This window comes from Vespula vulgaris, chromosome 14, assembly GCF_905475345.1.
Source record: "Vespula vulgaris chromosome 14, iyVesVulg1.1, whole genome shotgun sequence".
NCBI lineage: Eukaryota > Metazoa > Arthropoda > Insecta > Hymenoptera > Vespidae > Vespula > Vespula vulgaris.
The window spans coordinates 3,405,059-3,429,761 of record NC_066599.1 but is presented as its reverse complement, the minus strand read 5'-3'; the positions used below and the strand labels follow the sequence as shown (position 1 = coordinate 3,429,761).

Genomic DNA, 24,703 nt, shown 5'->3' with positions numbered 1-24,703 from the left:
GGATATAAACGAAATTATTTTTAATAATTAATAGGATCTTTAACGTTGGAAATTAATCCATCGATAGATCGATAGATCCATCAAAGGAAAAAAAAAATAAGCAGAGAAAAATGTGCAAGCAAGTGCATTGATCTTCGTTGTCCTTCGATTTAAAAATAGCAGAAGTAGAGAAGGAAAAGGAAGAAGAAAGGGAGAGGTTTTATAATGAATACCATAGTCTTTTCGCAAGCTCACGAAACTTGCTCATCATTATGCCTTATGGATAGTAGCATATGTAAAACTTTCTTCACTGACGATTACTGCCAATTTTCTTTTTTATGAATTTCACTGAACAGATGGTACACAGTATGGTGGTTCAAAAAAAAAAAAAAGAACAAGAAAAGAAAAGACCACGCAATGAATGATTCTAATAATTATACATAAAATAAACGAGGGAAGAGGGCGGTATTTAGAAGAACAGTCAAAAGTTTTTAGACGATTATAAAGATCAATAATTTTTTCTCGAAACTCTTCAAGGCATTATTCTTATTACATAGATTTATATATTATCAATTAAACTATGAACACGCATGTGTTTGTAATTTAACTATCTTAAAGAAATGAATCTTAGAAATTAATTAATCAGTCTCGCGAAAGAATATTTAAATTCATATATTCAAAATAATTTACCTAACAAATTCGAATATTGAAATAAATTCAAAGATTAATATTACGTAAGAAATTTCAATATTTAAAATCATCAAAATCGATCGAAGAATTTTTTTACCATTCTATTATTATCGTTATGACGGAATAGAATAATTATATTTGAAAGAAACGATGAAGAAGTAAAAAAGAATACTTTCTTCAAAGACGTTATACGTATGTACATACGTACGTATATATTTCTACTATTCTTTTCTTTTCGAGTTCTTTTCGAGTTGAGTTTTAAGCACCATCGAGTTTCCGATGCAAGGTCGTCGATGCACCTGCCATAAAATCGGTTTGCATACGTTCTCTTTCTCTGAACGTGCTGATCGAAGCGATCGTCCCTTTCGATGGCGTATATGTTCGTTGGCCTTGAAGCGAGTCCTCCTCCTTGGCTTTCTCCGACACAGGAAAGGTACCACAGACAAGCAAGCAAGCAAGCAAGCAAGCAAGCAAGCAAGCAAGAAGGCAGGCAAAGTAAGAATGAGAGAGAGAGAGAGAGAGAAAAAGGGAGAGATCGATAGACAACGAGGATCTAGCACGTGAACGTTGTCGAGACTTCTCGCTCACGTTTCACACAGCATGTTTTTCTTCTTCCTATAACTGTAAATTGTCTCTTATAACATCCTAATGTTTTTTTCTTTTTTTTTCTCTCTTTTCTTTTCTAAACTATGCTAAAGATGCCTTGTACCTTGTCATATCTACGTCGAAGATGACATTAACGATGATGATCATGACGACGATGATAATGATTACGATGATTGCGATTATTATTATTATTATTGTTATTATTATTATTATTATTATGACGGATTCGTTCAAAGTCACTCTTTGAAATATCCATAAAATAAAAAGAATATTTCTTATATTTTTCAGGGTTAAGCCTGGACAATAGTAACATGTCGATGTCATCAGTAGGTCCACAGAGTCCACTGGACATCAAACCCGACACGGCTAGTCTTATAAACCCAGGAAACTTCAGTCCTTCTGGTCCTAACAGTCCAGGGTAAGTATAAAAAAAAAAAGAAAAGAAACTATAACGAAACAAAAAAGAAAGTTAAAAAAATCTTGGATAGTTTTCGTTCAATTTTTGATAGTAAGTCGTTACGATCTTGAATGTCTTGGGCCGTCTAGCCTACAATTTCGTACTATTTTATATATTACAAATGATAAGAAGAAAAAGAGAAAAATAAGAAGAAGTGCGTGGTGCGTACGTGCGTGACAGAATAATTTTTTTTTTCTTTTTCTTTTTTTTTTTTTTCTTTTTTCTTTTTTCTCTCCCGATTATCCAGGGTCGTAACGATAACCGTAGATATTCTCGTTATTCTCTTCTTTACATGTAAGATCCTTCAACGCTGCTGGTTGTCACAGCAACCTCTTGAGTACGTCGCCAAGTGGACAGAACAAGGCAGTTACACCCTACCCACCGAATCACCCTCTGTCAGGCAGCAAACATCTCTGTTCGATCTGTGGTGATCGAGCTAGTGGCAAACATTACGGTGTTTACAGGTAAAGACTTTATATATTACAAGGACGTATATATCTATTTTTATTTGGTTCTTTTTTTCTTTTCTCTTCTTTTCTTTCTTTTCGTTTACTCTTCATTATCGTACTCCATCCTTATCTTACTTAAGATAATTTTCTTCCGAGTAGAAAATAATCAAGATGTTTGTTTTTTCTTTTTTCCCGTTTCTTTTCTTTTCTTTTCTTTTCTTTTTTTTTTCTTCTCTCCTGACATCCTGTTAAATATCAAATAGATTTTCATTATTATATCTTGCCACGAATTTAATTGATAATCAACATTTATTACACGCGCAAATATAAATTTCAAGTATACTCGTTAGATTTATAACGTCACGTGATGAAATTAAAAGAGTTATAATAAATCGATACGTATTTCTCTTAAAAGTCTAATAAAATGTGTATATATATATATATATATATTTTTTTATTGTTGTTGTATTATTCGATTAATTTTGACGCGTTAATTTTACTTTTAATAATAATTAACGAACGGTCGATATATCAAAGAAAAGATTGAGCGAACGAAAGTATTCATAATGTGTCCTTAGAGGAAACGAGTGTGTTTCTTCATTTCTCTTTTATAAAAGGAGATTAGAATAATTTATAAACAAGGATGCACTTTTACGATGGAGAAAAATGCGCTCGCACGTTCGCTTCGTAATAAAGTAAGAAATTCGCATAGTATATAACGATGGAATGCGAGAACGTACGGATCTATTGTGAAAGCAGCATCGAGATAGAATTATCAGTAAGGAAAATGGCTGGCTATCGAGAGACGTAAGCTTATATATATGTGTGTATATATATATACAGGGTAAGCCAAAAGTTTCTAAGATAATTTTAAAAATCAATTACTCTTTCTTTTAAACATTTTTGGATAATTATTTCTCTTCTTTGTCTTCATTTTCTTTTTCTCTTGAAATCGTAAAACTACCAGGCAAGCTTATAAAATTAAAAAACTAACTATAATACAAGTCCAAAAAGTCTCGAAAGAAAGTAATTTCAATTTTTAAAATTACCTATGAACTTTTAGACCTACTACATATATATATACACATCTTTTTACATCAAAAACCGGCTTAACTATAATATATAATGTCGTTATAACTCGTCAAACATGTAATTATAATGACATCAAAAGAAGCAAAGAAATAAATTCATTTAAATTTAAGATTACCAAATGTATAAAATTCTATGAAGTAATAACAACGTTTTCTTGCCGGTTAATAAATCCCTTGTAGTGTCGTTAATAATTTTGTATATAATGGCGATCGATCGATCGATCGTTTCTATTCTTGCAACGAAGTCTCGGCAATGAACTTTGACTCTACTATTCCGATTGTGCTTTCATTAATAAGTTTATATTTCATGCGAAACTTTTCTAAGAAAAAAAGAAAGAGGAAGAAGAAGAGAAAGACGACGGAAGAGAAAATAAAGAAATAAATAAATAAAAAAAGAAAGAAAGAAAGAAATAAAAAAAAAAGATAAAAATATAATCATATAATCTTTTCTTATAGGGATTAATAAACTGAGCTAGTCGGTCGAATATAAGCATATATAAGCACTTTGAAAAAGGTTAATACACGATCGTATATAACAGACAGAAAACTGATAAGATATCTGAAAAAGAAGAACTGTATGCATATATGTGCGTGTATTTGTACGTAAATGTATTGTATATAAATATATATATATATATACATATATAATATATATATATATATATACACATAAATATATATATATATGGATGTATGTGTATATATATATATATATCGTTGCGTATTCATCTCACACGTGACTACGAGTTTGCTTACACGTGGAAATAGTATACTATAAGTAAGTTTATGCCATCTGTGCAAGCACTTTATACTCCTTTTGAACATCAAAAGAATTCTCTCTCTCTCTGTCTCTCTCTTCTCTCTCTCGTTTTCTTCCTTTTTATCTTATTTTCTATCACTAAAATTACTTTGTAAGATAGCAAAGAAAAAATATAAAATGTTAGATCTAAGAAACGATCTTTGATCACATATACTAGAAACGTATTAAAATAATAACTTTTATCTGAACTTTTAACGAGAAAACTAGATCATAACTTCTTAAATTATCCGATTAAAAGATATAATATCTCTTTCTCTCTCTTTTCTATCTCTTTGTCTTTATATCTTTTAACTGAGAAATATATAAACATCTTTTTGGAACGAGATAGAGATGATTTTAATTTCCAATTCTTAATCTTGAGAATGGCCGTTCTTCTCGTGTTGCATCAGATCTAAGGCAACCTTGGACTTGTATCGTGCGTTGCACAAGCTCGCTCACGAGGCTAGGACGGTTACCCAGCCGTAGTTCCTATGTAACATGATTGCAATGTGTATACACGTGTCTGTGTATACAACTATATATATATATGTGTGTGTGTGTGAAAGAGAAAGAGAGACAGAGAGAGAGAAAAAGAGAGAAAAAGAGATGCAGATATACCCGTCTCTCATGGTCCTATAGGCACTTTGCTCCAGTGGCAGCTAATTAAGTAATCACGGCCATTACCAAGGCTTCTCGCTTGCACGCTATATTCTCTCTCTCTCTCTCTCTCTCTCTCTCTCTCTCTCTCTCTCTTTTTCTTTCTCTCTCTTTCTCTCTCTCTCTCTCTCTCTCTCTCTCTCTCTCTCTCTCTCTCTCTGCTCGATTTCCATCCATCCTCGTCGTCGTTGCATTGCTCGAGTAAAGTTACGCTACGTTGTATACGATAGTGATTATCCTTGACGTGAATATCTCTATCTATGGTTCCTTAAAATAAGATATAATAAGAAAAAAAAGGAAGAGAAAGAAAAAAGAATAGATTAAAAAGGAAAAGAAAATTCATAGACAAAAGAAATATTAGAAAATCATTGCTAATGTATGCTCTTGAAAAGTCATGCGAAATCATGCAAGAAGGTAGCTGTAACCAAAATAAATTCTCTTCGTGGAATGTCGGTCCTGCTTTCCTGGCAGAGTCAAAGTGTCGGGATCTTTTGGATATGATCCAAATTCAAAAACGAAGAAGAGTGACTCATATGAAAGAGGGAGAGAGAGAGAGAGGAGTTTATAATTAATTGTCTGTATTAAAGAAAAAGGGAGACAGAGAAAGAGAGAGAGAGAGAGAGAGAAATTATGAAAGTTTTAATTTTTCAAAAAATAAATTGATTTGATGTTTCAAACAAAAGTTGTGTGTCAATTATTATTAATTTATAGAATCACATATATATATACATATGAAGAAAAAAGATCGTGAAAATCGTGACCTATTCAAAGGATAAAATTGATTTCAAAGTTTTTAACAACAGTTTTGTTAACTATAATTGATCTATTATATCGAATAATATATTCGTATGAATATTCTGTTCTTAAATATTATAGATCGGTTTGAAGTTTATAACAAAAATTGAATTAATTATAATTAATCGTCAATGTATATCGAAAAAAGAATGATATGAAAAATGAAAATAGATATTAAAAACGATAAAAAATTTCAGCTGCGAGGGTTGTAAAGGATTCTTCAAAAGGACCGTCCGTAAGGATCTCTCGTATGCGTGCCGTGAAGAAAAGTCCTGCATAATCGACAAAAGACAGAGAAATCGTTGTCAATATTGTCGATATCAAAAATGCTTGGCGATGGGAATGAAAAGAGAAGCGGTGCAAGAAGAGCGACAACGTACTAAGGAAAGAGATCAGAGCGAGGTCGAAAGCACAAGTAGCCTTCACTCTGACATGCCGATCGAACGTATTTTGGAAGCTGAGAAACGAGTTGAATGCAAGGTCGAGCATGAAGGAAACTACGAGGTAAATTTTGTTTTCTATTTTCTACATCTTCATTCTACACCTTCGTCATTCTTCATTCTATGTTATATATAACTAATTAATTGTCATATTTTTATAATTATTTTTCACTTTCTTCGTTCACTTCTTACATCTATAATCTCGTTTCTTTATCTTTTTCTTTCTTTCTATTTTATTATTAACTAACTAATTTTTCAATATCTAATCTAACTTCCATTCAACCTTATATAATCTTTATTTATTGCTATCCTTCTTTCTTTCTTTTCTTTTTTTTTTATCATCTCAGAACACTTGCACACTCTATTCATCTATCATTTTTCTAAGATCAATAGATTGACATTTGTTATTAAGATCCTTTTACTATTATATATAATAGTGTCTCACGGGCTTAGCCAGTATTAATAAATGATCTATCTTTTTACCTATCTATCTATCTATCTATCTATCTATCTCCTTTCTCTCTCCTTTCTTCTCTCTCTCTCTCTCTTTCTCTTTCTCTCTTTCTCTCTCTCTCTCTCTCTCTCTCTCTCTCTCTCTCTCTCTCTCTCTCTCTCTCTCTCTCTCTCTCTCTTTCTTTTTTTCTCTCCTCCTCTCGATTAATCTGCTATCCCGTGTGATACACAGAATGCAATATCGCACATTCGCAACGCCACGAACAAACAGCTGTTCCAGCTGGTGGCATGGGCCAAGCACATCCCGCATTTTACCTCGTTGCCGTTGGAGGATCAGGTACTATTACTCAGGGCTGGTTGGAACGAGTTGCTGATAGCATCCTTTTCTCATCGTTCCATCAATGTCAAGGACGGTATCGTTTTGGCCACTGGCATTACCGTCAACCGTAATTCGGCGCAACAGGCTGGTGTAGGGACGATATTTGAACACGTGCTATCCGAACTTGTAGCTAAGATGCGAGAAATGGAGATGGACAAAACTGAATTAGGTTGTCTCAGGTCAGTCAATTAAAATCTCGATCTATCTAAAAAGAAAAAAAAAAAAGAATAAAATATTCTATTAGAAACATAACTTTATTTCATTTATTCAATTCTTCTTTATACCATATAGATATAAAAAACATATATATATATATATATTAAGTATAAAATAATTTATAACAAAAACATTAACAATATTACAATAATATTATAGTTATTTATAATAGTATACTACTAACATGTAACTTACTTTAACTATTATTGTTTATTATTGTTATATATAATATAATATATATATATGTATATTACTATAGAATATGTTATTACTAATAACATACTAAAAACTATTCTTTTTTTTTTTTAATTAATGAAATTCTACTTCGTATTAATCCCTATAGATCAATAATCCTCTTCAACCCTGACGTACGAGGTTTAAAATCCATCCAAGAGGTCAGTCTTCTACGTGAGAAGATCTATGCAGCTTTAGAAGAATATACACGTGTATCTTGTCCGAACGATCCAGGAAGATTCGCTAAGCTATTGCTTCGCCTACCGTCCATTCGTTCGATCGGCCTCAAATGTCTCGAACATCTCTTCTTCTACAAGCTGATCGGTGATGTACCGATCGATGACTTCCTAATGGAGATGCTGGAGTCATCCTCGGATCCTTAGGAACAAAGGGTGTGCCGCATTCTGGGGCACACCGATCTCTGAACAAGAGAAAAATAGAGATAGATAGATAGAGAGAGAGAAAGAGAGAGAGAGAGAGAAAGAGAGGGGAGGATAACTCGTGGTAAAGAGATATAAAGCTACGGGGGATAAAAAAAGAAAAAGAAAAACAAATTAACGAGAAAACAGAGCTATACGACAACACCATTATAAAAACAACAACAACAATAATAATAATAATAACAACAACTACAACAACAACAACATTGAAGAATATTAAAGTAGAGAATTTACGATCTTTTCTTCTCTTTTCTTTTTATTTATTTATTATTTTTTTTTTCTTCTTATTTTCTTTCTTTTCTTTTTTTTATTTTGTTAACTCTCCGTTCTTTCGTTTTTCGTAAAAATATCTCCGATATTCACGAGTCGAGCCAAGTGGATTACTTACTTCTTTCTTTCTTTTTCTTCTTCTTTTTTATTTTTATTTTTATTTTTTTTTTTTTTTATTTTCATTTCTCTCGTCGTCTTTTTATTATTTATGTATCTTCGTTTAGAGAACACTTATAAATAACAAATTGCGAGAATTCTCTTCATCGTCGAAGGGATCATCGATTCTTTTTCTGTTTTCTGTTTTTTTTTTTTTTCTCAATTCGATTCGTATCGAGAGCGTGTCGGAAAAAGTATACGACGAGGTAGACATTGATTTTGGTGACTTCGTATCCCTCGTTTGTCTACAGTTCTTTTTTTTCTTTTTTTAAATTTGTTTCCCTTATTATAATTATTTATAATAACTACGAGATTGTTAACATTGTATACTACGTTGAAATGTTTCTTTTTTCTTCCTCTTTTAAGGAGGACACCGATTACAAGTTTTCCACGTCGTGTAATATCGTACGGAGTATGTAACTGCATCTATATCTTTACTGCCTATTTTATTATTATTATTATTATTATTATTATTATTATTATTATTATTATTATTATTATTATTATTATTATTATTATTATTATTATTATTATTATTAATATAATTATTTTATTTTTTATTAATATTACTATTATTATTATATTATTTTAATCATGTACCTATTGTTGGTAGAACATATTTAATTTAATCATGCCGATTCGTAATCGCATCAATTTGAGAATTTATTTATTTAACTAATTCGTTTCAACAACTTAACGAAAACCATATGTGTGTCTCCTCGTTTTTATTATTAAGGATGCAGTTTACATATGTATTACTATACGAATATTCATACATTCCAACTCTGCCTCGATTCGAATCGCTAATTTTTTAAAGAGCCACTATATTGCGCGTGTATATGTATATATATATATATATATAATTTATATATATATAATATACACAACACACAGCTGAGAACACGTGTCGTCGCACGTGTAGATTATAATTTATTGTTTTGTATTTTAGGGTATAAAGAAGAGACGAACTTACCAATAATTATACATTACTGATTATTATCTAGTAGATCTCTTTTTTTTTCCTTTTTTTTTTTATTTTATTTTATTTCATTTCATTTTTTTTTATTTTATACAGCGTACGTTGTCTGTAATAAAATATTAAAGAAAAAGAAAAAAAAAACTGTGACAAAGGAGTATCCGTTTTCAAGGGGTTAGGGATTCTTAATAAGATGATAAAGTCGATAGATTATTTTGTTGAAAAGTTTAACTCGTAAATGGCATGATGATAATGATATGGACAACAAAAAAAAAAAAAGAAAAAAAAAGAACAAACCACGTTTTCTCAATGTAACTCTGTCTTCTATGTCCGATAACATGTAAACAAAACTATATTTACAAGAATAGAGAACGAAAGATATCTTATTGTTTAATCAGCAACAATAAGATTCTTTGAGTATTGAACTTTTTTAATCGGCAATATGAAATGAAATTAAAGTGTATAAGCTTTGAAAATCTTTGCGAAGACACCTTGTCAAATAACTGATTTATTCTTTCAACCTGGAAATGTAGAAATTACTATAGAACGTAACTAAGGCAAAACCCTACTCTCGTTGTTAGCAATTTACAGAACTCTGTGAGATATGATTTGAGCTGAAGGACCTTTAAGAATTTAGGTCAATTAAAAGATCTTATGAATTAAATAATGAATTATTTAATATTATCTTGATGATAGCGAAAGATGAATTCAATGATTGAATATAGATGGTACGTGGATTATTTAAAAAAAATATTAAAGTATATTATGCAAATAACCTTTTCTTTTAAACTCGTGAAAGTTTATCAAATGGCTTCAATTAAAAAATTCGTATTATATCAGTATATAATTAACGTTAAATAATTTCTTTGATTTACATACTGTAAACTATTTCTTTTCTCTTCTTTTTTTTTGATTATATACATTTGGACATCTTTCAGCTCTAGTCATTAACACTGTTTACTCTAGTACTGTAGTATTCATAGGCAAAGGATCATACTTACACACTTCGATAATATAAATTATGATAATATTATTATATATTATTAAACATATTTCTATTTTTGCGTGAATGCCTACGATTGTTAGTTGTTGGTTATTGTTATCTACTTGATGAGAGTTTTTAATGTTATGCCTACCATCAAAAGAAACACGATATTAAATTCTCCATTTTTTTCATAACAAGCTGGAGTTACGGTTCATTTCAGATGCCTGCTGTGCCAGTTATGAGTATTCATGATAATGCAGAATAGCCTGTATAGAAGACGGATAACAGAAATTGTTGTTTTTACCTGATTTCTGTGATTTTAATTAAACCGCGATACATAATAATACAATGCTATCGACGTTTCATTATCTATGAGAGCGATTAGTTTGATAAATTTAAAGATTGTCGCGCTATTCTTACCCTTTCCTTTCTCGATTGTTAATTCTGCTCGATCGTTGAAACTGAAAGCACTGACCAGAATTACCTCCCAACGGACGCATTTTGCGTACACCTCTTCAAGCTCCTCAAAGTAAAAAGTAAGAGATCACTTAGGGTTCGAGGGCGCGAATGCTACCTGTGAATGAAGTTTCATATAAATCTATAAATGTTAAAAACAAAAATCTATACATACATATATATATGAATATATGAATATATAAACCGAACTCTTTCGCAAATGATATACAAATTTCAGTAGTGATCGGTAGAGTATTAAAGTTAATGATGAAAGAAAATTAACTTAACATTATACGATTCAACATTACTAAGGTAAGATCACTGGAAAGATTTTGAGCAAATTCATTAGAAACTATATTGAACATGTAACAAAAGAATTAATCCATCAAGAATTATTCTTGGACGAAGGAGAAAAAGTATGATTGTCTTTGGTGTAAATCTTGATGCTTTTGCCACGTTTTTGAAATAGTTAGAAATGGTACAATACTGAAAATTTGTATTTAGAGATATTTTACATAATAATGATGTTCTACATAGAGAAAGATTTATTAATTATTTTATCATCCCAATTTTAGAGATTTTATGCTGTGATAGATCGCTCGAAATACTGTTGCCATTTTCTTTAATATTACAACAATTTTGTGAGGTAATATTTAAGTGGTATATTTGTTACTATATATAAAAATGATCTACTAACCTTTACCCTTATGCTTGCTAATTTACGTTGAAATAAGTCTTTCTCTGCGTAGAGTAATAGAATGGGGTGCGTAGCAAAGTTTCTGTACAGTGGCATTTTCATCTTTGTACTTATAATCTTTGTGATTGCATCTTATTACTTCATCCTGCATGGTTAAAAGAAATATTGGCCATTCGATAAAAGAAAACTAACTCGTGTCCACGTTAATATAGTGGTGAAAATCTAGCATGATTTCTAGCATGTGTACGATACATGATTTTCTTTCTTTATTATTGAAAATTTTCCTCGCACCCATTCTATGTAAATCAGTACAAATAAGATTAATGATAATACAATGTTTAATCTTTCTGAATATATAGAGATATCTGACTCTCACACTAAGAAATGTCCTATTGAATGCTGTACCTTTGCAAAGCTAATTTAGAAACCAGAAAACTCTATACTTTCTGCGGACATGTCTTATAATTTATATATTCTTAAAACTGCTAATTTTAGACAAATTAACATATATATGAACTGCCACTACGATTAATATTTTTTGGAGTATTTGCATTAGTCAAATAGACCTCAATCAATCTTTCTACAATCTAAAGAAACAACAACAAAAAGAAAAAAAAAAAATAAATAAAAGAAGAAAATATAAGTATTAACTAATTTACTATGCCATTTTATTGTAAATTATACACTGTGAAGCAGTTGGATAAGATTTGTTTTTACGAAATTGATGATGACATTTTTCAAACGAGAAAAAACGAAGAAAACGACAAAAAAAAATTAATAAAAAAAAAATAATAATAATAATTATATTCTCTAAAATTCCATAAATTAATCTAAAACGGGTAGGCAGCTCTCTGATATAACATTCCATCCTGCAAACGATTATTATAAGCAGCTTTAGATAATTACGGATACCAATTAATCAGTGTCCAATCCCGTGATAAATTGCTGCACCGTTCGATTCAATGCCTATTTTATTATTATTATTACTATTATTATTATTATTATTACTATTATATCATTATTATTATTATTACCTGCCTGTTTATCTTAAAAAACATCTCGTTTTTATTAATTTTATATACGTGTAAGAAATACACCTTAACGTATAAACCTCTTAAAATATCTAATTATTTTATTATAATTTTAATAACGGAATTTCAGTATTTTGTTCTATAGTTAGCAGTAAAAGGCATGTACGCGTATGCGTGTGTATGTGCATGTCATAATTATATGCGTGGTGTATATGTATTATGGAAGATTAAAAAGAAAGAGAGAGAGAGAGAGAGAGAGAGAAACTAAAAGTCATCGCTCACATATATACACACGTACACACATGCCTCCTGTACTTTCGTATAAATGTGTGTTTGTTTGTGTAATTCCTAGCCCATCATCCACACCATTAAAAAAGCTTGAAAAAAAAAATAAATAAATAAATAAATCTTGAGCGATTAAATAATTAACAAATCGCAACACATACGTACGTATCCGTTGTAGATTAAAAATGTTTAACTATCTGTAAGAATAATATTGGAAACTATGATACGCTTTTATAAACGTGAAATACAACATACTTTTTGAGAGAGAGAGAGAGAGAGAGAGAGAGAGAGAGAGAGAGAGAGAGAGAGAGAGATAATGGCATGAAAAAATAAAAGAAAAAAATAATATAAAAAAATATAACGCGTTTGGCAAGATGGGACAGCAACTGTTTTATAAAAAGTAAGAGTAATATATTGACCTGTGTGTGTAACAATGAGAGTATAAAATGTAATGTAATATGAAAATGGAAATAATAAACAAACAAAGTTGAGATTGTAACATTTAAAACACGAGGGACACGAAAAGGTGATATTGTGTATGTACTTGTAAAACAGTATAAAAAAATATTAACAATCCCTAAGCAAAGAAATATTGTGTATGATCTTGCATCAAGAAATAGATCGTCTATTCTGATTTATCTAAATAAAATATTTTTATGAAGCAAACGCTTTTATCCAGTTTTTCTCCATTCATTTTTTTACTTTTATGATATCATAATTTGTTCTAACCTTTGTTTTTGTATTTTGGATTCTAATAAATTTATTAAATAAACGTCAAGGTAAATATATATGTAAATAGATATGAATATGTATGTAAGTTACTAAGAATATGTTAGAGATTAATTCTCAGATATCTTCTACCACGTTTCTCACGTTTTGAATGATGTTTATTAACATTTCATCTTGAATTGCTCTATAACTTTTCCATAATAATGACAATCATTGTTGCTTTTCGTTAATACAATAAATTTTCATGCATGCACAGTGTCCAAGCATATTTCTTTATTGATGAAAATATTAAAACTTATGTTTTTTGATTAGTAAAAAAAGAGTTAGTTGTATATAAAAAAAAAACTTTTATATTATACCAGATCATTGAATCAAATTTAAAAAAAAAAAAAAATAGAAAGAAAAAAATAGAATGAGATCTTGTTAGTTTTATAAACTTAATACAACACGATTACATAATGAATCTTATAGAAATACGTAGTAAAAAAATTAGATCTGTGTGGAATGGGTGAATTATTAAATACTTCATTGGTCTATTTTCTTTTTAATCGAAGATGTCAAAAAATCCGTGGTAAGTAATCAAAGGTAATTATTATGGAAAACATTCTTTTTCTCTTTTATTCATGATGGACATTATGTTGAGTATGGATCAAGAATAATTATCGATTGTAGATATTATTGATATTAACAATAATTATAGGCATTATAATATGCGCTGTGACTTTTGTTATCGCTGCAAGTTCTTTCCCCATCTTCCATATTTCTTTTTTTTTTCATTTTTTATATATATATGTGTATATATATACACACACACATATATATATAAATAAATAAAACCATTGGACAGAGCACCAAATAAAAAAAAGGAGATCCTTTTAAATTTGTCACAAATTATTCAAAAAATTATCATAGAAATTAATTTTCACTTTTCTCATCTACATTCCTGTTGTAGATTATATACAACTGGTTTTCCTGTGAATACATATTTTACACTATAGAAGAAATAATTCAACTGCACTGTTAAATGTTGTCCTTGGAAGTAATATCTTTCAGTACATATCTGTAACTAAATCTCACAGTTTATATATATATTTATTTTTTGTTAATTTGTGTGCAGTCTTAGTTCCAGTTTATCTGAAAACAAAAATTCATTTTATTTATACAATATCAAGAAATAACATATCGAAATAGATTGTGTGTGGTATAAATAGACGCTTCAACGTAATAATGTTGTAGCGGGAATTTAATTACCCACTTTGTTCTAACATGAAGTGCAGCGTTGTACACTCGTACGGCGTAAAACACGAAAGAGCTCATGTATACGTAAGAAAAAAATATAAACACATTTAATACTATTATATATGATGTACTTACAAAATTTTACCACAATTTGTTGAATATCTAATAATTATTTAGAATTTTTCCTCATCAAGTCCATGTTTAAAGAACATCATTACAGGCACAGATTCACCATCAATTTCTCGATATTCCATTATACCAACAAGACCATCTATGTCCATGGATTCACCAGTGAAAAATTGTAACTCCTTGAATCGTCCTAATATGTCTTTCATAACTTTATTCATATTCGTTTTAAAAACTTCAACTTGATCGGGTGATTTTTCTTCTAACTTTGCTACTAATCTAATATTAAAAAATATAAAATAATTAATTTCTAGAAGAAAATAAAAAAACTTTATATAGAAATATACAATGCTATCTGTCACTTACTTTTTCATGTAATCTTTAAGATACAAAGTATAAGATTTTTTATCTCCAAAAGCAAATGTTTCCTGGAGACGATGATTCAATACAATATCAACACCAGATTCAACAGCTTCATCTGTACACTCTTCTGCTTCTTCAGCAGATGGATTGAAGCCAGCTATTTCTATATCTCCAGATTTTCTGGTTACTAGCTGAATACATTAAACAGAAAATGTTAATAATGCACTTTCTATAAAAATAATATTCTAAGATTCAAATAAAAGTTTTAACTTTACCTTGCCATATACTTCATATAAAACATCGTCTATAAGTTTGATCTTATATGTATCTGAGAACATCTCATCACCTAGAATACAAGAATTCTCGTTATTTTTATAAATGTTCCACAAGTTACAAACACATACACTACTTTTAAAATAGAATCAATCTTCAAAATCAAACGATTCGTTACAGATACAAAGAGGTTATGTACATTTACATTCGATTATAACAAAAAAGAACATAGATACGTTCGAACTTTCTATGGTAATTAATAAATCTACTTTACAACAATGTCCTAACAATGTCTAATATAAATATTCGAAATTATTAGAAGCACATAATATTGTTGCAAGACATATATAACTGTCATTGTTCCATCCTGTATTAACGTATGTTAAAACGTAAATACGATTAATTGAATTAAAAAAATATATATAGATAATATTTATTTTAGATAAGAATATGCAAATTTACCAGTAAAAATATCTTTGTAGATCCTCATTTTGGAAGATGGAGAAAGATTAATTTGCAGCTAAAACTAAACAAGACACAGCCACCTCAAAGAACAAACCGGAAGGGAGAAGAGGACAAGTAGATGAACTGTGGTCAACTACCAACTTTCTAGTATATATATACACGTGTGCTGCCTTTTCTTCACATCCGGCTAATGAGATGTTTTAACCGAGTTATAATTTAATTGTCAAAAATTCGTAACGTATAAATACATAAATATATCTCTATACATAAAAAGGAATTCTTTAAAAATGTGAAAACATCGAAACAATTATATACGAAGTATTAAAAAAAATAATAAACAAATTTATATTGCCTTACCATTATTAATTTTCATTCATAATTCATTATTCAATCCTCGCATCAATACACGCAAACAATGATTTTGTTAAAATTATAATTCAATTAAAATCTTCTTGAAATTTTAAAATATTTCTAAGTTTTAATATATTTCTTTTTGTTACAACGTTTAAAAAAATCTAAATGTAACTTTTCAATTCACGAAATTTTCAACAGCCAATCACGTTTCGATATATTGCGTTCTTATATGAAAAATAATATGAGCGCGTTATTTAAATTTTCTCGTCATTTGTTTTTCATTTATTATAAAAATTAAAAATGAATTGTTTTTCTTTTTTAATTTTTTTCTTTCTTTCTTTTTTTTTTTTCAAGGAAATATATTGAAAAAAAAAAAAAAAAAAAAAGGATTGGTTATACGACCAATCAATTTCGAGATTTAAAAAGAACGGAAGTTAATTCCTTTTAAGATGAGAGGGAGAATTTGTATGACTCCTACGTTCTAAAGCAGGATATAGCAATGGCTTTGAGATCACTTCCGCTTTTAAACTCTGACGAAGAAACATCGCAGGTGTGTGAATTCGTTTCTCTAATTCTTGTTTGTTTCAAATAAAATCCATATAATTTTAGAATTGTAACATAAACGAGTTTCTTCTATTTGAAAATATTATATTTGAAATATAAAATAATGGCTAATGGTCAAGAAGAATATAATACGGAGAAAAAGGATGAGTCTGTTACTGAAGAGGTTAAAAAGGATAAGCCGGTAGAAAATGCAAAGGACGATACAAAAACGGAAGAAACGAAAGAAACGAAAGAATCTTCGGAACCTACTGAAGAATTATTAGAACAGATTAAGGACCAAATAGAAGTAAATATTTTTAATAATATATATTTAGGATATTTCATTTATAAATTGTTTTTTCTTTCCTTTTTTCTCACAGTATGGATAAAGAATTAATACAATATTTCTACTGTATATACATGTGCATATCATACATATATATGTGTGTGTATATATGTATGTATATTGGTAGAATTTTATTTTATTAATATTCACATTCATTCATTCCTTTATTACAGTTTTATTTTGGAAATGTAAATATGCAAAGAGACAAGTTCCTTACGGAACAAATAAAACTAGATGAAGGATGGATACCTTTATCAGTTATGCTTAATTTCAATATGTTGGCTACGATGACTACAGATTGTGATATAATTGTAAAATCTCTCGAATCAAGCGAATTAATCGAAATATCTGAGGATAAGAAGAAAATAAGACGTTCGCCAAAATTTCCTTTACCTATATATAACGAAGAGTATAGAAAGGCGCAGGAAGCCAAAACAGTTTATATGAAAGGATTTCCATTAGAAAATATAAATATTCAGAAATTAAAGACTTATTTCAAGCAATATGAACCATATGAAAACATTGTTGTAAGTATTTCTATATTCTATAGATTTTTAATAGTATCTAAGAAATGTTAATTTTTTAGATGAGAAAATATTTGGATAAGGATAAGACGTTACACTTTAAAGGTTCTATTTATCTACAATTTAAAACCTTAGATGATGCTAAAACTTTCATGGCAAGAGAATCTGTTAAATACAATGAAACAGAATTAATAAGGAAGTGGGCGTAAGTATAACCGTAATATAACTTTGTTATACACAATCATTGCAAGTTTAAAATATTTTCTTTTCTATTGATTAGGGCTGATTATAATGTAGAACGAGCTAGTGAAAAGGAAGAAAGAAAACAGCGTATACAAGAAGCAAGAAATAAAAAAACAGAAGCTGTAAGTATATATATATATATATAAGTAAATAAAAGTATTAAAGTAGTAATGTATTTTTTAAAGTAGTAATGTATTTTTAGGCATCAAAAGATTCTAAGGTAGCAGATAATGTAAATTTACCAAAGGGTGCTATAATACACATGAAAGGAATGCCCGATGATTGTACAAGGGATATAATTAGAACACGTTTCGAAGAATTTGAAATTCCTATCGCTTATATTCATTTCGAGTCAGGTGACAAAGAAGCCTGGATTCGTTTCCAAGAAGAGAATGCAGCAAAAACTATCTTGGAAAAATTATCAGAAAATAAGGTAAATATTGATACACCATTTTAATTGTGACATCGAATATAAATGGGGAATATAAAGTTGTATTAAATTATATGTATATTTCTATTGAAAGATCTTGATCGAGGAAACGGAAGTTACATGTCGGGTTTTGGAAAATGAAGAAGAACAAAAGTACCTCGACGAAGTTAAGAAATATATTTCTAACCTCAGGCAACGTCATAAGAGCAGAAATGAGAATAAAAAAAGTAAGAGGATTGTTCTTTAAACATAAGTAATTATTGTTACTTAACACGTATAAAACCATATAATGATGACTAGCCATGCTAATACTGAGAAATCTATAGGATTTCGCTGAGTTGAAATTATTCGAATTACTGAAATTTTTTTAAATTAAAACCAAGTTTTTCTTTCTGCCTTGTAATCATTGATATTCATGTTTAAATATTATTATTTCAGATCGCACAGGACACAAGGGAGGAAGGAAAAGGCCTGCGACTTCTCCTGCAGATCATGAGCCAGCAAAAACTGCTGCCGTTGAGTAGTTATTATAGAAATTATTTAAGGTGCGAGATAAAGTTGATCGATGGAAATTTTTTCATCATGGTTGACCTGCTATGTATAATACAATTCATATTAATGTAACAATTTATACATGTACAAAGCGGAGGAAGCTTTGTATATATGTGTTAAGAGATTTAGAAATGCTAGACATTTTTTTTATTACTTTGAGATTTAATTTTTTTTCCGGATAATCGAAGGGTCTGTTATATAATAAAAAAAATTAAATTATATAAGATCCGGATAAAAGAAAATAAACAAATGACCTATTATATACAGTACCTTTAAATACGATTATTTTTCTATGGTTATCGAAGTTCGTAATAATTAGGACTGTAGTAGTATTTTATGATATACGATAAACCGTTAAATAAAGTTTGTAATGATGTTCCTGACACGATATTGTAAAATTATATTGGTAATATTTTTTTATAGATTTTAGTACTGTCTCAGCTTCCTGCGCCTTTCTGTATTTTTCATTGTATATCGGTAAATGAAAATTCAACGACCGTTTTATTTTCTTCTTCTCAGATAATTCACTCGATTCAAAAGATTTCACGATAATATTGCGATTGGTAATCATAGTAGGTTATAATGCAAATAATATACATAGGAATATATCGTACCGATGAGTATTTATAAATAAGTGTTTATTGTTTTACAGTGAAATTTACAAATCGTTCGAGCTAAGTCGCTAGTTAAATTTCACTGTCGTTTTATTTTATTTATTTTTGTTTATTATTTTACGTGCTTGATATTCCTTTTTTTTTTTTATTATTATTATTTCTTTTTTTCCTTTTTACGTACGATCGCAAACAATTGTTAACGTATGTATTGCGAACCATGGGGATTTGTTTGCGAATAATGCTTGAAAAAATGTTTACGCGAGAGCGTAGTTGAAAATTATCAAAGTCGACACGATTAGACGATTTTTTTCTTTTCCTTTTTTTTCCCTTGTTTTTCTTTTCTCCTTCTTCGTATAAGTTTTATGCTAATTACAAGAGTAATATAATTACACGATTACGGCCTTAATCATAGTTTCTCGTCTGCGAAGAAGTGTTACAAGTGTCCTTTTACAAATGAAAAGGACTTTTTTTTATTTATTTATTTATTTATTTTTTTATTTTGACGAGATCTAATTATCGAGAGTTTAGATTTATTATCGTACACACGAACAAATATTTATTTATATTTTCTTCTCTCTAAGAAATCGAACTTATGTAAAAAAGAAAAAACATCTCACGAATCTTGACTCGTCGTTGATCATATCTTTTTATTATTTAAACGATCGAGCATGTCTCCTCTCTTTTTCTTCATTACGCTAAGAATCGTAATATTTGTTCTTTTTTTCCTGTTTCTTTTTTTTTTCTTTTTTTCTTTTTCTTTTTCTTTTTTGTCCAAAAGAGATATGGATATTTTCGAAGTTGCAAACGCTACTACGATTTCTCGAGTGAAATATAATACAGTCGATTTTATTTAAATATTTTCGAAGGTTCCTATCAACACACGAATTTTCATTACGAATTCAACTTTTAGTTGGTCGTGGAGAAGAAATCTATAAATTTATATATATATGTATATAATTTATACGATTTCGAGACGAAAGAAAATAATTTTCTGCTGTTTCTTCTTTTTCCTTTCTTTCTTTCTTTTTTTAAACACAGCACTATTTTCTTTACCTTGTTTCTTTCCTTTTCTTTTGTTCATTTTCTTTCGAGAAGTACATACGTTCACTGTTTTTTGTCGTATATGCATCGATATTCGTAGAGACAGGGAAATGCAAGTTATTTACGTTGAATAATGAATAATGTATAGTCGTGTTCCCGTTGCGTATATTTACTTATTTCTTAACTCTTACGAAGAGTTTTCTTTTTTTTTTCCAAGTATATAGCAACACGCAAGAGAGTACACAAGTGCATACGTTAAAGAACACTCAAATCTTTCACTTGAGTTCCACATTATTATTATTATTATTTTTTTTTTTCATTTTCTCTTTTTTTTTTTCTTTGGTTTAGAAGTAAACTTCAATGTAAAATGTACACCTTATGGCATAGTACGCGGACGAAGGTACTGATTTTCAAAAACTATTTCTCTCTCTCTCTTTCTCTCATGCATACATACTTACATAATTCATTCATACATACATACATACATACATACATACAGATTTTCATCCTTGCACCTTGTTATCCTTAACGAAAGAAGAACACTCTTAGAACACAGTCCTGAAAGATACGAAACGATCTTTCCTTTCGTTATCTTTTTTCTAGAGATAATCATGATTGATTGATTGATTGATTAATTGATTGATTGATTTATTGATTGATTAATTGATGTCCATGTGTTCAAAAGGCAATACCAGTTGTTCTTTTTTCTTTTTAATCCGACGTTAGTTTGATTTTTGTGTGTAATTATTTTTTTTTCTTTTTTAGAATCTAGACTGAGTTGTAGTCTCACAGTCGACGAAAGTCACCCTCTTTGATTTGATGGTGCCGCCCTCTGGCGGCAACCCCTAATGCTATACAGATATCTCTTGTATCTGAACTCGTTTTTTAATGGTATTCGTATTACCAGATGTGGTACTGAGAGAACTAGTAGTCCTGACAGGTGGTTTTGGTGGTATAGGATCTTTATGAACAGCATTACCAGAAACATGTTGTTGTTGCTGTTGCTGTTGCTGTTGTTGATGCTGTTGTCCCGTTTTGTTGTCTACTTTCATTTGTCCGTCTTCGTTCATTGCTTGTTGTTGTCCATGAGATGATTGTTGTTGCTGTTGCTGCTGTTGTTGTTGCTGCTCTTGAACGGAAGGACTTCTGGCTAGAGTCGTGTAAGATGGAGGTGGCTCTTGACTAGGTCTACTTGTATTTTCTGTAGTTTTTATCGCGACAGGTCTTGTGGTCATTGGTAAAGATTCTTGTCCATTCGATGCACAATTCATAGCAGCTCTCTTTTTGTCACGATCACGTTGATAATAAATACCAGCGAATATGAGCATGTTTAAAATGAGTAGAATCAATCCAACACCAACAGTGATAGCTAATGCAGTTGTTGTACTATAATAATGACGAGAGGCGGCTAATCTTTGAAGCAATTCAGCATCATCTTCGGATTCTTCTAATATTGGTGTAATATTTTCGCCTACTGTCTCGTCACCTGTTGACGTACTGCAAGCTGTTGTCGAAGAACCTCCACTACTTTTTGTTGTGCCCGTTAAAGGAAGTGGCGTATACCATTCGTCTCTAACAGGACCTGTTAAATAAGTAAAAAATATTATTTGTTTGATGAAATAGTGACGAATAAAATTGATATTTATTATACTTTTCTTTTGAAATATTAATATATATAGTCTGTATACACATTTAGTTATTGAATGGGATAGTTGAAATAGAAGTAATTAATCAAATAGATTTGGATTTATAGCTGATATAATTTGAAGAATATACCTGCATAATAGTGTTCTTCTCTTTCACGAAAATGATGATGTCTCATAGAAACGTCATCGTCACCTGGTCTATGAAGTTGTGGAATAAGATTTAGCCAAACAGCCATTTTGTGACCACGATAATGACTCTTCATCTTAGGTTTCAAAGCTGTAGAATCATCGTGATAATATATTAATATTATTGTAAAATACATTAACGAGTTCTTTTCAATCGTTTAAATACCTATCGTTAAATATTTTTGAGTACTAGTCTCGTATTGTTCCCACGTTAGACCTCGAAAACGTGTTTTCTCTTTAGGTGTACCATAATCAACGGATTCGATTTTATGCGGCTCGTTGGGGTTTCCAGTTTTTGCGAAATTCGTGAAAAACGTGAGGACGGCTTCAGCGACACCCTGATCTTGTCGAGAATAATTACGAGGGAAGAAAGTACCACCTACTACCAATGGTAATCCAAAAATATATGGAATGTCCTCTCCACGTACACTACCCAAACGCTGAAAAATAAAATCCTACGAATAAATTAAGAATTACACATATAAGTGTATATATATGTCTGTGTGTATTAATATATATATATACACATACATAGATATATGCATATATACAATATTCTCATAAATGATGCATATTTTCATATAAATTACATACTCATTATGTGATACACGTACACATACACACACACATACATACACATAATTATATAAATGATATAATCTCATTATATATAATATATATACTCGTATATATGTATATAAATAATATTACACTTATTATATATATATGTGTGTGTGTGTGTGTGTATAACACGTTTACTTTACACTCTCTCTATAGATTTATATAAATGAAATATAAAAAATGCTAACAATTTCATGACCAAGTTTTCTCAAGAAAATATCGAAGTAAAGGGTTATTCAAAATATAAAGTGACTTTTCTCTTGACTATCTGTCAAGTATTTACGATGTAAATACAAAGTAAGAACGTGGGTAGCTGCTCATTATAATTAGCCGTATAAATGAGAAGAGGAGCGACTTTAACGTTACGACCCCGTTCGGGCTAATGAAACTTTCTGTGTTAAAACGGGAGAGAAAGTATCTCTCCATTTCTCTCTCTCCTTTCTGTCTATCTTTTTCTTTGCTTAAGAAAAGGAGGCGAAGAAGAGGTAGAAGGTGACTCATTTCGCTAGTTAATCTCCGAGTGCACGTAAATACGTTGACTATAATATAGGTAACTATAGAAAGAGAGACATATATATATATATATATATATATATATATATATATAATGAGAGAGAGAGAGAGAGAAAGAGAGAAGTAGAAAAACGAAGAAAGAAAATGGCTTTGGTGAAAGTTGCTAAAGAACGAAGCAGGCGTATTTGCATTCGCATTTAAAATGCATCCTCTCTTAATCTATGTTTAATCGTTGTCGTTTCTTAAAAGGATAAGAGAGTAGAGGACACTGTAATACTACGACGAAGGGGAGAGTCCTTAAGTATCGTTAACGTTATCTTTCAAGATCCTTTCTAACTAAACGGATCGCGTGCTTTCAAATGAAATAAATAGCAAAGAAGAACACCGTTTTCTCTATTTCTGTAATTTCAAATCAAATCTTTCGATACAACGCAATCACTAAATTGAACGATATTTATTTTCTCTTTCGAAGAAACTTTCTACTCCATTGTTTTTTTTTCTATTGTTTTTTTTTTTCCTTTTTCTTTTCTTTATTTATTTTTTCTGTTTTCTTCCTTTTTTGTTCGAGAATAATATTTTAAAATCTGACTGCTCGTTTTCACTTCCTTATATTTTTCACTCTTTTTCATTCTCCCCGCCTTTAATTTGCCAACCTTCGTTTAAATTATCCGGGGGTGGGGGAGGGGGTTGTAGGTAATACGGAAGTAGCTACGAGTTCCGGTTTGACTCGAGCAAAGGTAAAAGAGGGAGCTCGAATTTTCGTAATAATTTTCTCTCGGTAAAGAGAGAGAAAGAGAGAGAAAGAGAGAGAAAGAAAGAGAGAGAGAGAGAGAGAGAGAGAGAGAGAGAGAGAGAGAGAGAGAGAGAGAGAGAGAGAGAGAGAGAGAAATGGATGCTAGGCGCGCGCGCACATATATACATACACACATACTAACACAAACTGTACAAAGTTATCATCCTTCGTTCGTGGCTCATTTGGAAGTTGATTAAATTTCCTACCTCGTTTTATATATGACCCCTGTGTTAGAAGTAGAACGATCGATTCGACGAAATCGTACGGAATTCAATTCTCAAAAGATAGAAAGAGAGAAAGAGAGAGAGAGAGAGAGAGAGAGAAGAGAATCGTATCGTGGGAAATGAAACGAATTATCTGGAAGATGGTTCTATCCGAAAGACATAATGAATGAAGAAGGTATATATATATATATATATATATATATATACCTATATATATATATATACATACAAATATCTATATATAGATGTGTATGTACACACACACCTATATATAGGTGTGTGTATTTACACACACATACAATATACTAACGAAGATTCAAGCTAATTTCGGAGACGA

The 24,703-nt window shown here is 30.0% G+C and overlaps 4 protein-coding genes and 1 long non-coding RNA gene across 22 annotated transcripts in view; 2 read left to right on the top strand and 3 right to left on the bottom strand.

Annotated features, from left to right (window-relative positions):
• LOC127069035 (retinoic acid receptor RXR) overlaps positions 1–13,207 on the top strand; it is a 50,768-nt gene extending 37,561 nt beyond the window's left edge. For 4 of the 6 annotated variants that reach the window (XM_051005660.1, XM_051005656.1, XM_051005654.1 and 1 more), the window contains 5 exons: positions 1,564–1,693; positions 2,032–2,196; positions 5,721–6,027; positions 6,649–6,974; positions 7,355–13,207. In XM_051005660.1, coding sequence (XP_050861617.1) covers positions 1,564–1,693; positions 2,032–2,196; positions 5,721–6,027; positions 6,649–6,974; positions 7,355–7,628 — 1,202 coding nt within the window. In that variant the 3' untranslated portion in view covers positions 7,629–13,207. The remainder of the gene's footprint in view (positions 1–1,563; positions 1,694–2,031; positions 2,197–5,720; positions 6,028–6,648; positions 6,975–7,354) is intronic. The other 2 variants (XM_051005657.1, XM_051005659.1) reach the window with 2 other exon arrangements.
• Positions 6,585–7,448, bottom strand: LOC127069039 (uncharacterized). The gene is made up of 2 exons (XR_007783273.1): positions 7,336–7,448; positions 6,585–7,000 (listed from the first exon to the last, which is right to left on the bottom strand). It is a non-coding gene; the product is annotated as an uncharacterized LOC127069039 (long non-coding RNA).
• A 652-nt stretch (positions 13,208–13,859) lies between the features above and the next one.
• LOC127069038 (translationally-controlled tumor protein homolog) lies at positions 13,860–15,893 on the bottom strand. Its single transcript, XM_051005667.1, has 5 exons — positions 15,734–15,893; positions 15,274–15,344; positions 15,002–15,189; positions 14,645–14,914; positions 13,860–14,404 (listed from the first exon to the last, which is right to left on the bottom strand). Exons 1-4 carry the CDS (start codon positions 15,759–15,761, stop codon positions 14,683–14,685), a joined length of 519 nt encoding a protein of 172 aa, XP_050861624.1. The 5' UTR covers positions 15,762–15,893; the 3' UTR covers positions 13,860–14,404; positions 14,645–14,682.
• A 707-nt stretch (positions 15,894–16,600) lies between these two features.
• LOC127069090 (la protein homolog) lies at positions 16,601–19,637 on the top strand. Its single transcript, XM_051005786.1, has 7 exons — positions 16,601–16,940; positions 17,153–17,506; positions 17,566–17,708; positions 17,784–17,868; positions 17,949–18,179; positions 18,271–18,403; positions 18,615–19,637. The coding sequence occupies exons 1-7, from the start codon at positions 16,758–16,760 to the stop codon at positions 18,698–18,700; spliced, it is 1,215 nt and encodes a 404-aa protein (XP_050861743.1). The 5' UTR covers positions 16,601–16,757; the 3' UTR covers positions 18,701–19,637.
• Positions 19,638–20,649: 1,012 nt separating this feature from the next.
• The window catches only part of LOC127069087 (neuroligin-4, Y-linked-like), a 188,733-nt gene continuing 184,679 nt past the window's right edge, over positions 20,650–24,703 (bottom strand). For all 13 annotated transcript variants that reach the window (XM_051005774.1, XM_051005778.1, XM_051005773.1 and 10 more), the window contains 3 exons: positions 22,382–22,655; positions 22,160–22,306; positions 20,650–21,965 (listed from right to left, as the gene is read on the bottom strand). In XM_051005774.1, the coding sequence (XP_050861731.1) occupies positions 21,235–21,965; positions 22,160–22,306; positions 22,382–22,655 (1,152 nt within the window). In that variant the 3' untranslated portion in view covers positions 20,650–21,234. The remainder of the gene's footprint in view (positions 21,966–22,159; positions 22,307–22,381; positions 22,656–24,703) is intronic.